This window comes from Ornithodoros turicata, chromosome 2 (genome assembly GCF_037126465.1).
Source record: "Ornithodoros turicata isolate Travis chromosome 2, ASM3712646v1, whole genome shotgun sequence".
In the NCBI taxonomy this organism is placed as follows: Eukaryota; Metazoa; Arthropoda; class Arachnida; order Ixodida; family Argasidae; genus Ornithodoros; species Ornithodoros turicata.
Window position 1 is genome coordinate 31,812,700 of NC_088202.1, and position 12,774 is coordinate 31,825,473.

The 12,774-nt window shown below is 47.0% G+C and overlaps 1 protein-coding gene across 1 annotated transcript; it reads right to left on the reverse strand.

The window, feature by feature from the left end:
• Nucleotides 1-437: 437 nt before the first annotated feature.
• LOC135383303 (uncharacterized) lies at nucleotides 438-9,186 on the reverse strand. Its single transcript, XM_064612821.1, has 3 exons — nucleotides 8,916-9,186; nucleotides 7,168-7,452; nucleotides 438-3,131 (listed from the first exon to the last, which is right to left on the reverse strand). Exons 1-3 carry the CDS (start codon nucleotides 9,156-9,158, stop codon nucleotides 624-626), a joined length of 3,036 nt encoding a protein of 1,011 aa, XP_064468891.1. The 5' UTR covers nucleotides 9,159-9,186; the 3' UTR covers nucleotides 438-623.
• Nucleotides 9,187-12,774: the final 3,588 nt, after the last annotated feature.

Genomic DNA, 12,774 nt, shown 5'->3' on the forward strand with positions numbered 1-12,774 from the left:
GCACATTCTTATCACCTGCCCACACCACGAAACTCATCGTCAGTACCACTTCACATAGTTTTATACATATTTTTGCCCCTTCACTCAGCGCTATTGCTCGGTTATGAGGCTATCATCCCTTTTAGTAGAGTTTTCCATTGTTTAAAGGACATTGGTATTGTAAACCTTTTGTAGTTCTAGGCTTGCTTTTTATCAGTTGCTTTCACATTTCAATCACAGTGTTGGCGCACTATGACCTGTGTTGTCGATGCGCCATTAAAACACCAATCATCATCATCATCATCAAACTATCGATAGTATACTGTCGACAGTCCACTATCGACAATTCGATTCTCATAAGACTATCCATAGTTTTGCATCACTACCTTGTAAGCCTACCAAAGCTCCCTGCTGTATTGTGCCTCAGACTAAGCCAGAATTCAGAACGGTGAACAGACTGTCACTTGATGTAGGTTTATTAACACTTCTGAATAAAAATGCTATTACCGTATCTTTAACCATTAGCGGTATTATGTCGGGGTCTAATCCTTCGCTTTCTCGCTGTGTGGCCCTTCATCGGGAAGCACCTTCAGCGACCTCTGCGGCGGCTCCACATGCGTCTCCGCCGACGCTTTACTGGAGACCTACCCAGTTTTCGGTTCAACATTCGTAACCTCGTCGTCAGACAGTTTTCTTGGCTGTGCCCCATATTTTCCCGGTGACACGGGTTTCGTGGGTGACTTCCCAGGCGTCCAAGAAGTCTTCGAACGTTGCAAGTTACCCGGAGTCGAGCGGCTGTATTCTCGAGGGCTTGTAGTCATGGACCTCTGGGGCGTAAGGGACACAGGAGGTGAGTCTGTCTCTATGAAAGGCGCTTCCGAAATGTCTGGGGCAGTTATAAGCATAGTCTGTTCTTCCTTTCTTCCCTGTGAACGTGGCGTAGATAGACCAGATGGTAATGATGAACTCCTCTCATTGAAGAACTGTGGGGAACTGATACGGCGCCAAGGGCTCGTCGTGTTTGATTTTTCAAGCTTGCTTTCAGCGTTCTGGTTCTTCGCGCTACTGCTGGGCACTGTGTCATCAATCCCGCTACCTAGTGCGTACTCGACGTTTGGACTCCTCGCAGAAAGCGTCGTCCGTACCTCGTCTGGAATACCGGTGAGGTCGTCATCAACCACCTCAAGAACTTCGGGAGATGGCTCAAACGCTTGTGAATCCGCGGTTTCTTGTTCGAAAGGAACGGACGAGGAGAAAACTATATGTGTGGTTGCTTTTTTAACAGGTCTTGTCTTCACAAGTCTCTTCTGCCCTCTACGTTCCGACCCGGAAGACGGCGATGTAGACCCAGACAACGTTCCCGAATTCGGAATTTCCGCCTCGGCGACATCAGTGAAGTTAGGAGACGACGCTCCGGACAGTTGAGTGATATTTTCGCTCGCTCTATCCAGAATTTCGTCTTCCCGTGTTGCGACCGCATACATATGATGTATTAGTTCGTTGAAACACTCAGTCACAGCTTCTTTTGAAACCACCCTCCCAGTAGTTTTCTTTGCAATATCCTGCCTAACCTGCAAGCGATTGTCATCGATAGCAGGTATACCATTTCCAGACAGCATCATTTGCCGCTCAGCATCGCGAAGCTCTTCCAAAAGGCTAACAGATTCGTCATCCGCTCTTCGCAGTTCGAAGTCTGCTGATGGTGTCGGCGATGGTAGCAGTGATTCCTGTTCATGTGGAATAAGACTTAAATCAAGCATTGCTGTATCAGAGAATTCAGACCGTGACATGTGTATAATGGGAGACTGCAAGGATGTTCCATGTCGTGCAGTGACAGGAGCATCGGGATGAAGTCGTGCGCTCTGGTCCAGTGATTGTGTGTCAGTAAGATCGCGTGCATCTTCTGGTGGTGCATCAGAATAACGTTTGAGCTCAGGTGTGAGATAAGCTTGTTGATTTTGTTCTTTTTCCTCGCCATCAATTGCATGCACTGCAGGAACTTCAGATGTTACTCTCGCCAGCGCGTCCTGTGCATTTCGAACATTCGTTGTCTGTCTCATTACAGGCGCATATTCTATACTCTCGTAGGGGAAATACTCAATGCTAGGCCTCTCTTCAAACAAAATGTAATTTAAACCTCCTCCAGTTCCGTTTTCCATGGCACGTTCACTGCTGCTCGCCCTGCGTTCAATTGAAGTCCTGCGAAGTGGTGTCGGCCGTTCCTCCTTCTCAGGCCTTTCTGCTTGGCCTATGTCAGTCCGCTGATCAGAAACGAAAAGTGGTTCCACCAGGGTCATCTGATGAACGTAACCCTCTTCAGATGGAATCGCTGCGCCCGATATCTTTCTCCTAACAGGGTGCAGACCTGGATCCGTTAACTCTGTATGATCCGACGTTGGAACGTTACTCTGCTTTCCTGCTGGCGGAACATCCTCTCCTGGGGATATTTCAACGTCCAACGCAAGTGCCCTCCGCCTTACCCGCGGCTTCCCGGTGGTTTCATCAGATGGAGTCATTGTCGGAGGGAATTCCCTCAAGGAAAGCTCCCTGGTCGCATGCCCGCTCTCAAGTCGCGTTGACGGACCGCGTAATATTGACTCATGTCCTGTACTTGTACCTGGCGAAACAATAAACTTTGTTGTATCAGTACTTGCCAAGGGGATACTCTGGGTCGAACGTGGACGGAGAGATTCGTATTCGGTATCTCTTGGGTCTTTCCCGTTGTTCTTCACTTCGGGTGTTGCTAGATTTGTGTCTGGGCTCGCTATGTCAAAATTTTTGCTGGAAAGAGCCAAGGGAGGCAATGAAGCGGGCGATCTCACTTCGGTTACGACGTGACGGTTGTAAACAGTTACACCGACGGGGCTGCAGGCGCGGACAAACGTCTCCCGAGATGCCAACGTGACGCAAGTGCTGTTAGCCTCAAGGCCATCTTGACCGTCGACCGTCTTCATCTGCTTGTAAGGAGGTTCGTCAGCCACAGGGGAGTCCACTGTTTCTCGCGAATATGTCTTGTTGACGACGGGCCCTTCGCCGTTGTAGCAGGGAAGACTTCGGTCTGCCGGAGGTTCGCGCTCAGTGGTCGTCTGTGGCCTCCTAGCATTGCCTCGTAGAGTGATTGAGGTTGTTCTCTGCTTGGGACTTCCCCCAGCCTGGAAGAATTTTTTATAGTCACTTATCACAAGACTGGAACACATTTACACAGATAGGTGACAAACACTGTGTTGGGTTTCGCATCCGTCTCGCAACCAGCGTCACGCTGTAGTATAAGCAAATTCTGCTTTAAAAAAAAGGGGGGGTTTGTTTGGAAATGGGAGTTTCGTGTGCAAAAGGGCAGTGAAATAATACTAGAGAGCAGGGCATGCAGTCGCCAGAAATAGCCATATCAAAAGTGACAATTCGTTTTACACTTGCCTGAGTATGCTACATAACACGATGTAAGCGTGTTGCACTCCTCCGCAGGCTACTCAAGGTCGAACTCAACTGCTCACGCGCGCTGCACCTGTGTAGTGCTATTTTGTGTCGTTATTAACGTAGTTAGTTTTCACACGGTTAACTTAACTCGTACCGAGTTCTTTTTGCCGGGTAACTTCTCTCGATCTATGACTAACTCGAACGTAACTCGATCTATGACTGCAACCCGTCTCTATAGCGTTCGCCTCAGTGGATGTAAGCGTGTTCCTAGGAAGCAGGTATGAGAAGCTTGAGGTTATGTTCTTATTATCATGTATTTGAACGAGCCTTAAAATGTTGACGGCAACGTATCCAGCAAGGGGGCAAGGGGTAACGAAGTGATTTATTTAAACACCCCTACACCCCCAAAAGCTTTGACGACAACGGCGACAACCCCTCTCTTTCTTTCCAGTGCGCCCTTTGCCAGGAGACCTTTGTCATTTCAGCTTTGCCATTATAGGGCCCGGGAGCTCATGCACACCGCATATTTTTTGAATGGATTCTAATTGATATCCAACGTTTCCCCGCACATTACCAATCACGACGACACAATTCTGCAATGTTTCGTGTATGGTATAATTGCATATTTCGGCATGTTTGTTCCCGATCGTCATATGATACGCCGGTTGCATATTATATCATATTTCGGACCCATTTAAACAATTTTTCACTTTTGCCGTTCTCTTTCCACGTTCTAAAACCGAGGTCATCGGCGCAAAACCCGTGTTCCAGCTACACATCTAAGCTACTCCGCTGCGTTTAGGCTGCTTCGTGGTATGCAATAGCGGAATCGGCTAGTTGGCACTAGTACCCAAAACCAACTTCTGAAAACAGAACGCGCGACAAGTAATCAGCGAGTTCAAATTGTACTTTATAAAAATAAGAAAATCAAAGCATTGCAGTCTAGGGGCGGCGTTCTCGAGGGCAATGAACAGCACCACGAAGAGCTCAGCACATGTCGTTGATGAGCTAGGTTGCTACCTAATTCGTCCATTAACATCCATTGACATAGCGCACATTTTCGCGATACATGGCAAAACCGGAAGTTTTTAATCGCCCCTAAGTTTAAAACGAGTATGGCTACGGTGCACGCCATGCTGCAATGACCAACGAGCAATGCCCACGCACGCAGTGCGCACGCGTCAACGTACGTTAAAACTGCCAATAAGGAATGTGCTTTCTCATCCGCAGAAAGTTGTTTTACAGACAATTTGGGTATTTATACAGTTCCTAGGTTGCAGAAAAGCTTCTGGAGCAACATTCCCGGCATAATAATATTCGAACATTTCCGAAATTCATATTTCTGCATAATTTGTTCACATTTAGACGTTTCGTGAAGCGTATTTGCGTGCATATTTTGCCAGTTTTTTGTGCATAAAATCCCGGTCCCTATTGATCGATCATCGGTAATTATACATAAAGATGTTACAACGTAACTTTAATAATGAACTCCTCTCCGAAGATGTTACAACGTAACGTTAATAATGAACTCCTCTCCGATCTTCTTGCAACACCCCTCCGCGATTGTAATTCTGTATTAACAATTGGTGTAATGGTATAACCTCTGAACGGAAATAGTAGGTATGGGTAAAGGCCAACCTGCATGGAACGAATGTACAGCGAATTAGCTGCGAAATGCGCTCAGCGTCGGCTGCCCTACGCGAGGCGTCAAAAATGTGAGCGTCCGCCGGCGATCTGCCCATGCCAGATATTTTCGCCCAGCGTCCGCGATTCCGGAAGCGTCAACTGCAGATGAACACGAGGCCGGCCAATCAAAGCGCTCATCCGCTAGGAATCGGCGCCAGCTGCGCTGCCTTGTCTGCGCGTGGTCGTCCGCTCACGCGAGTCGCCTTCGTCAAGGGCCCGAAACTCGCCAGTTCCTTTGCGGGATAAAGTGAGGCGCTTCATGCGTTTCACGTCATCGGACGTCAGAAAACGTCATAAATTGAACGTCATGGAGACATCCGGTGGCTAGTGATTACTGATTGGTTCCCATGAGGATGAATTCGTTTTCTGGGCGATGATTGGCCGTTTTCAAATTTGTTCGCGGGCGCTCGAACAGGCGACAGCGCGGCGGCTGTGCCGGTTGGAACCGGCGTCCACGGAGTCGACGGCGTCCGTTTCGGACGGCTCGTGTTGTGTAGCGGTTGTGTTGGACTATGAGTTCTGATTTTTCCTGTTTAAAAACGCAAGCTGTATGCTGTATCATGTGAGTGTCCTCGAACAGTAAGAGCTGCCAGGGAAGATGCCTGCGCAACATTTGTGCTCTGCTTCTTGGTCTACAAACTGTTCGAGCGTCCGAACGCCTCGTACCCGATACCTGGTTAGAGTCATTTGTCGTTGCTTGTTGCCTTACAACACCGCATTCACTTCGTGTATTGTGAATAAGTTGCTTAACAGTTACCGGAATACGCGGTGACCGAGACAGATAGCGTAGCTTTGCAGATACGATGGTAGACTATATTTCTTTTCGTGAAACAATATCATCTAAACGTTATGATTAAATACCTGTTCACGTCGTACTGTATAAAGGTATGACGCTACTGTAAGTCTGATTCTTGGTGATTTCGCTCGAAAAGTTTCGTACGACGCGTTGACTTAGTAGCTGTTCTGTACGTAGCGCCAAAGCCAAGATTGTCAGGCTAATCGGTCGGAATAAATCATTGTGAAGTAGCGCAATAAAAGGTATTTTTTATACTAAGGTCGATTATCACACCCCATGGCTGCGAGCTTCTCACAACCCTACCACCGCTCTTATTTTTCGCGTTCAATAGCACCTTTATTCTTTCTATTGACATTGCAACTTTCACATGCATAACCGTAAATCTGATACAATTTTTTTTTCATCTTGCAGCCACTGAGCTCCAGTTCCCAGTAGCAGTCCTTGCCAGAGGCAGTCCGACATTATGAAGGTTCTTCAAGCAAATTCTGGAGCAATATTAATGTCATCCTGTGTACGTCTTGCTTGCATAACCGTATGTTGCACAATGAAATACTTCATGTGACAAACAACCAAGGCTCTGTCGTATTCCTATAACCCACTGCATTCCGACAAACGCGAACAAAAAAAAAAACAGTGCATGAAAGAAAAAAGGAACAACAAAAGAAGACGGGAAGCAGAGCAGAGAGGAGGAAAGTAGTGAGAGAGAAACGGATGACACGTCATTTACGTCATTCGCGACATAATCAAAAAGAAAAAAAATAGGGTGGCTAGTCCTCAGTCATTGGTCGAGCTCCGGAGGTCACGTGAGTTTTCAGCTACAATAGATTTCTACTACAGCTTCGCGCCCCTGCCTTCGTCTTGCTATGAGGTGCTGTCGTCTGTTAGCCTACTGCACCGCTAGAACGCCTTGCATTCTCTGCCAAGAAACCTGTTTTCCTTTCGCAGTACTGAATATTCCTTTCGGTACATTACTGTACACACCTTTTTAGACAGTTGTTCGATTTAGCTGCAGAATTTGTGACATTAAGTGCATCTTTTTGGGCAACTGATTCCACTAAGCTTTCACGTTGTACTCTAGCAACAGTGACTTAAGAGCATGACCTTCCGACGCCGACCGCTGGTTTTTCGTCCCATGGAGCTGGTGACGCGAACAACTGGCGGCGGAACGCGCGTTGCAATCTGCCGCGCGAACTTCGTTGCAAGAAATTCGTTCCATGGAGGTCGGCCTTAATATGCAACTAGGCGTTCCTCACCCTCCCGTATTTCGTTTGCCGCTGGTAATAATACGTTACCTCGAATTTGGTCGCAAAATGTGGGACATTACTGTGTTGCTGGTCTTGAGAGGGAATCCAATCGTGTCTCCAACCAGGCCTGTCCTGGAGGTGGACGTGTCTGTCGTTGGAAGCGTCGATGTACGTGAACGCCTGGTCAGGATTCTTTCCACCGGCCACAAGGTGGAGCCGCGTGTACTTGGGCTTGGAGTGGGGCAGTCGGGTGATCAACACGCACAACATGAGCAGCAGAAGGACAGCGATAATAATGCCGAGCACCAAAAGCCAATCGACAGGGGCTTTGCTCTGGAACGATTACAGTGGCCGTTACGTATAGGCTGCATAACTCTCACTAATTCCTACACTCTTGAAGCAGAACTTCACTACATAGCACGTATACACCTATGTTAATTCTCACAAAAAGGCACACGCCCCCGCTTTCCACAAACCAGAATTATGGTATCGTTCTGGGCAATGGTTAACGTTATTTCGTGAAGTCAGCTGCTTTAAGAGGACAGCCAACCTTTCTGAATGATATCGTTCTTGTCCATGATTTGTTGAAAATGGCAGGCGTACGCCCATGTAGGCCACTCTTCATTTATGTTAATGTGACCGAAACGCGAACGCCCCCGCCCTTTCCTCGAATCAGAAGTGCTAGCGGTCTGCTGTGGTTGGCATTGTCCCTGTTTTGTTGGGAAGCTCCTCTGCACAGCCGCAATAGAAAACTTCACCACATAAGAAGCTCCTAGCGAATCGCCATTCCGAATTGGGACTGTACTATACCGGGTGTTTCAGTTAAATCCCCTGGCTAAATAATTTGCGAACGGGTGCACCAATCCACAAGCTTTCTTTTTTACAAGTATCTGTCCGATACCACCTACAAGCTGCGCACCGTGTGAATGAGTGGGAGTCGCTCATTATTAAAATAAAAATGCAAATGAGTTTCGTAAAAAAGCGTAACTTCTAAAGCAGGGCGCTGTCGGCATTAAAATGGGTACTACCCCTTTTGGGACCTTCAGTGGACTTTTAAAAGATTCTCTCACAAAATTGCTTGGCCCCTGGCCACATCCAGCCCACCAACGCTCTGACCTCAAAGCCCTCTTTACCTTTCTGGATACCACAGGACTTCGATCCTTATTGTGAAGGGGCTCATTATTTCATTCCCCGCGTCAACACCAGCAATGGGGTAGAGTATCGCCCCTGGCGTTGAAACTCCTCATTCATCATTTCACACAAAAGTTCTTGGTGTTGTTAATCTTGCTCATAGCGGTAGTATTCACACACAAATATTTCAAGGATACTCATACAGCTGGAATTTCTTGACTTTAGGCTTTGTTACTTTAAAAACACGCATGGGTGACGCTGCTGCTATAGGGATCGTGCAATAAAGCGGAGCTGAGAAAGGCGCTAAACAATCGTGCAGCTTCCGCAAACGAAAGTGCAGCCGCCGTGTTTTGCTCGCAAGAATCGTCACACAATTCGTTTGCTTCCCTTATCTGTTTTATTTTATTTTTTATTTTTTTTCTGAATGGCAGTGGAGTCGGTAGTGACCAAAAGGCGATTCAAGGAGCGACCCCTTTGACGCTGTCGCCGCAGTGTTTGGCGCGACACCTGAAGAAGCGCATGTCCCCTATAGTATATCTCGAATTGTCCTTTTGGAATCATGCAAGCCAAGGTTCCCTGCTCTGGGGTTATTTTACCCAAATGGAATGAAAGAGGAGGATGAATTGATGCGATATCGAGTGGTCATACATCTATTCATATCATACCTGCTGCCCATCAACATGCTCGATGATCACCTGATCCTTGTCCTCAATCGTTCTCACTTCCCATGATGGCCTCGCGGTGGTGATATCGAATCCGGCAAACCCGTGGACGACCTCGGATACGCCGGTGACCAAGCAGAGGACGAGGAACCCAGCAATTCGCGCCCACTCCGCATTCCCCATCGTCACCGGGGACCTCCCGACCGAAGTCCTGATTTCGAAGGCGTAACGCGAAAGCTCGGTCATCAGAGCGTGCCTCTGAAAAAGTCTAGCGCGAGACCAAGTGCGTTGAACGTTGTTTCCTTCTTCTCCGTCCTCTCTAAGGATGGCCTGTTTTTATTCAGAGCCAGCATATGTAACGACGTCGGTACTTTATACGAATGACTATGATTCTAATTAAACCAATGTTTGTAAATTTGAAGGTAGAACTGAGTTCGGTCATTTTCTTCTCCTAGTTGTTTCAAACCCCCGGTGCACTTAATAATAATACATAAATGAACTAAGTGAATGCGCGTTTATTTTCGATAACAACTTCTATGGGGTTCCGACTTTTCGTCCCCCCCCCCCGATAGACCCCGTATGTTTTACTATTTTCGGATTTATCCGAAAAACATCGATTTTTTTTAAACGACCCAGGATCGATTTTCTTTCAGAAGTGAATAGAATGCCGCACACGAGGAGAATTCCGACTGAGCACAATGGAGGCAGCCAAGTACAGCTCACCACGGCAAACAGGTTAATGCGTGTAGCTAAGGTGAACTAGAGCGTAGCCTCTATTGCAGGGCCACTAAATTGCAATGCAAGGTCAATGAGTTATTGGCAATGACCTAACACGTGTTCCCTCTGTACAAAGGGTACAGCTTTCATGTGTTGCAGGTCACATCGCAATCTGCCGAATCTCAGTTCGCCGAATGCAGTTAAGCGGATGTGAGGGGAAGGTAAACCCCTTTCAGCCAGCTGGGAAAGGACACATGAGCTTTTCGGCGGGTTGGGTATGGCGGGAAATGAGCTAAATAGGAAAGGGGCGAGAGTGGACATCTTGCATGATGAGGAAATGTCCAATGGCTCCGGCTGAATCATCTCCGTTTTTTCTTTTACCAATCAATCAATCAACCATCACTCAGTGAACGATAGCTGGAGAACTATAAATGGTGACACACGCAGATGGCACACTGCAGCTAGCTGACTATAAAAAGTATATAGTAAATTACAATATTCCCCGCGACTAGGAAACGTAGCGAGAGAGCGCACAAACATGATAAATAATTAGGAGTGGATCTGTTGAATAGGGAGACGACAAATTTATCCACAGCAAGAGTAGGGGGTCGTCTTCCGTATCAAACTTCTCAGACGTGTTTGTTGTTTGTGTGTGATAGCTTAACATTTCCTGGTCTCAGGGTTTTTCGTATTGTATCCTTGCCACCATGTCGCATGTTTTCTTACCATTCTTTCATTCACAATACGTGTTGTTTCGTAATTTGATAATTTAGAGCTAAAAATCTCTTCAGCGTCCATTTTATTGCGATCAACTTCAAACCATTAAGTTTTAAACGTTGTTTTTTAAACCAGGTATTTGATAACGGCTCCTATTGATCTATGCACTTAGAGGCTGTGAACTCTGCGTCACTATCCGTGATAGGTCCTGTCGCAGCGTTGTAGCTGGATATGAGGATGATTAACCAATATTAGCGAATATTATTGCGTATCAAGGTAATAAAAGCACTCCATGTGAGAAGAACGTAGGTGCTGCTTGCGGTGGTGGCGACGGAACTGCTTGCCGTAATCGACCACGTTCAGGCGGGCAACGTCACGTGCAGGGGGGATTGTGCGACCTGGGTAGACTCCACAGGGAACTGTGGCAACATCTGTCTTAAAGCTTCTGAGGAAAACCCAGCAAAAACACCCAGACAGGACAGCTGGTGTCTCCTCCCAGTCTCTGCATGAAACGCCGACCGTAGGAAGAACACAACGAATAATCGAATAGACGAACTGCTTGCTTGCTTGGCCGAGCGATCCACCCTTATGAAAATGGATTTTTCCTTTCTGCAGACTTCTTGTAGACTTTTTATTTTCTGTCTTGACAGTGTGTTGACTTTGACTCCTCGTTGGTCAAGTCAACAGGAATTGCTAATGACATCATTTTGGCAATCTCTTGAACTACCTTATGTGTACCTGCTGTGGACAAGGTATATAGATGTCGTTGTTGACAGTTCGTGTACTTTCTATGCGCCTGTGTAGCAAGTACTTATTGCTACCGTTTTTCTTTTCTACATAGATGAATTCCGTATTATTAATTACTGCATTATCGGACAGTAATGCCCACAGAGGTCGACCTCAAGGGGGTACCGAGCATCCCATAGAGGGGGTGGGGGGTATATGTATATAGAGGCATACTTGTGGATCTATTCATTGGGAGACAGGCTGTATGGGTAATATCAGCAATTTCGGAGTGTGTTGCAAAAAATGATGTGGGGTGTACACCACTCCTGGGAGGTGGAGAGGTCCGTGCTATCGGCTCTCTGAACAAAGCGGTATTTGGATCTGAACTGATAATTAAATGTCTTGAGCGCCTCTTTGCCACCTTTTAGCTACATATTAAAACACTAAATACAGTTTCGATGGCTTTGAGAAGACGGGTCCTCGTATTATTTATACTTCAGTTCAGTACACAACATATTTCCAACTTATACGACCACATGAGGATCATGCGCTTGCGACAGGTTTGCTGCACATTTTGATTCTGCGCCTCCGTGTCTCGCCCTCGCCTCATCACGAAGGAGTCATCGCCATTAGCATCATCAGAAAGTCGTCGGGACGGAACATAGAGGAAAGAAAGCTAAGGAGTGAGCATGACGTCACTCTCAGAGCAGCCCGGAAGTTTCGGCGACGCCATTTTTATGGGGCAAACAACCTTCCCTCACCCTTCCCTCTCGCGTATTGCCCTGCGCTCCACAGTTTGGCGAGCGGAGTTGTTTTGTTTTATTGCAGGCGCTTGTAACTGCGTGGAGTTTCGCGTTTGTAGTTGGCAGAAATTCTTCCTCGAACGTTTCGAGATGCCGAGCTGCCTTGTGCAGCGCTGCAGATCTCGTTCTCTGAATAGGGATCCCGGAGTTTCGTTTCATGCGTAAATATAATTTTCAATCGTGCCGTTGCTGCGAGCAAACTGAAAGTAGTAGTGCAGCAAAAAAAGTAATGCGCCACGAATATTTTTGGGTGGTTTCTCGTACACATAGGTTTCCGAAATATCAGGAACAACGCGCGAAATGGATTGAGGACTTAGGAAAAGATGTGGACTGGGTTCCGCCGAACTGGGCCAGAGTTTGCTCGAAGCACTTTCGTCCCGAGGACCTCGACCGAACGTCAGCATCTTTCGTCCGTCTTCGTCCAGGCGCAGTTCCAACTCTCTTCTTACAGGGTCCGGTAAGACGACAAATATTTTACGGGAGGGCGCAACACACATTAAACCCCGCGCGTGTGTCTACCAGGGAGGCGACGTGCGTGTATAAACATAGCGGGCAGGCTAATCTGGCCATTGTGTCAGGCAAAAGGGACTGTTGTGCTCAGGGTTGTAGTTGGTTAGAAATCCAAACAACAAAGGTGCTGATGAGGCCCTTCTTGTGAGGCTGATGTGGCTATCGTTCAACACGTACATTATGTTTCTTACTGTACAGATTGACTTAGGTGGAGCAATGAAACTGCTTTTTGCTGCAATAATTTTGACAGCAATGTCGTGACAATATGCTCAATGTAACTTCCAGGAAACCACTAGCATGGCCGCTGTGGAGGAAGAGTTTTCACTACAGCCAGTATGATACACAAAGAAATTTGGCTGTATATATTTGTTGTCAAGTCCAGACTGTAC

What these genes read in the sequence shown, in the direction of transcription:
- LOC135383303 (XM_064612821.1), bottom strand. Translation starts at nt 9,158, where the DNA reads ATGACCGAGCTTTCGCGTTACGCCTTCGAAATCAGGACTTCGGTCGGG. An exon ending in AGCATGTTGATGGGCAGCAG is followed by an intron (nt 7,453 to 8,915) that starts GTATGATATGAA and finishes TAATCGTTCCAG; the next exon opens with AGCAAAGCCCCTGTCGATTG. An exon ending in ATTTTGCGACCAAATTCGAG is followed by an intron (nt 3,132 to 7,167) that starts GTAACGTATTAT and finishes AAATTCTTCCAG; the next exon opens with GCTGGGGGAAGTCCCAAGCA.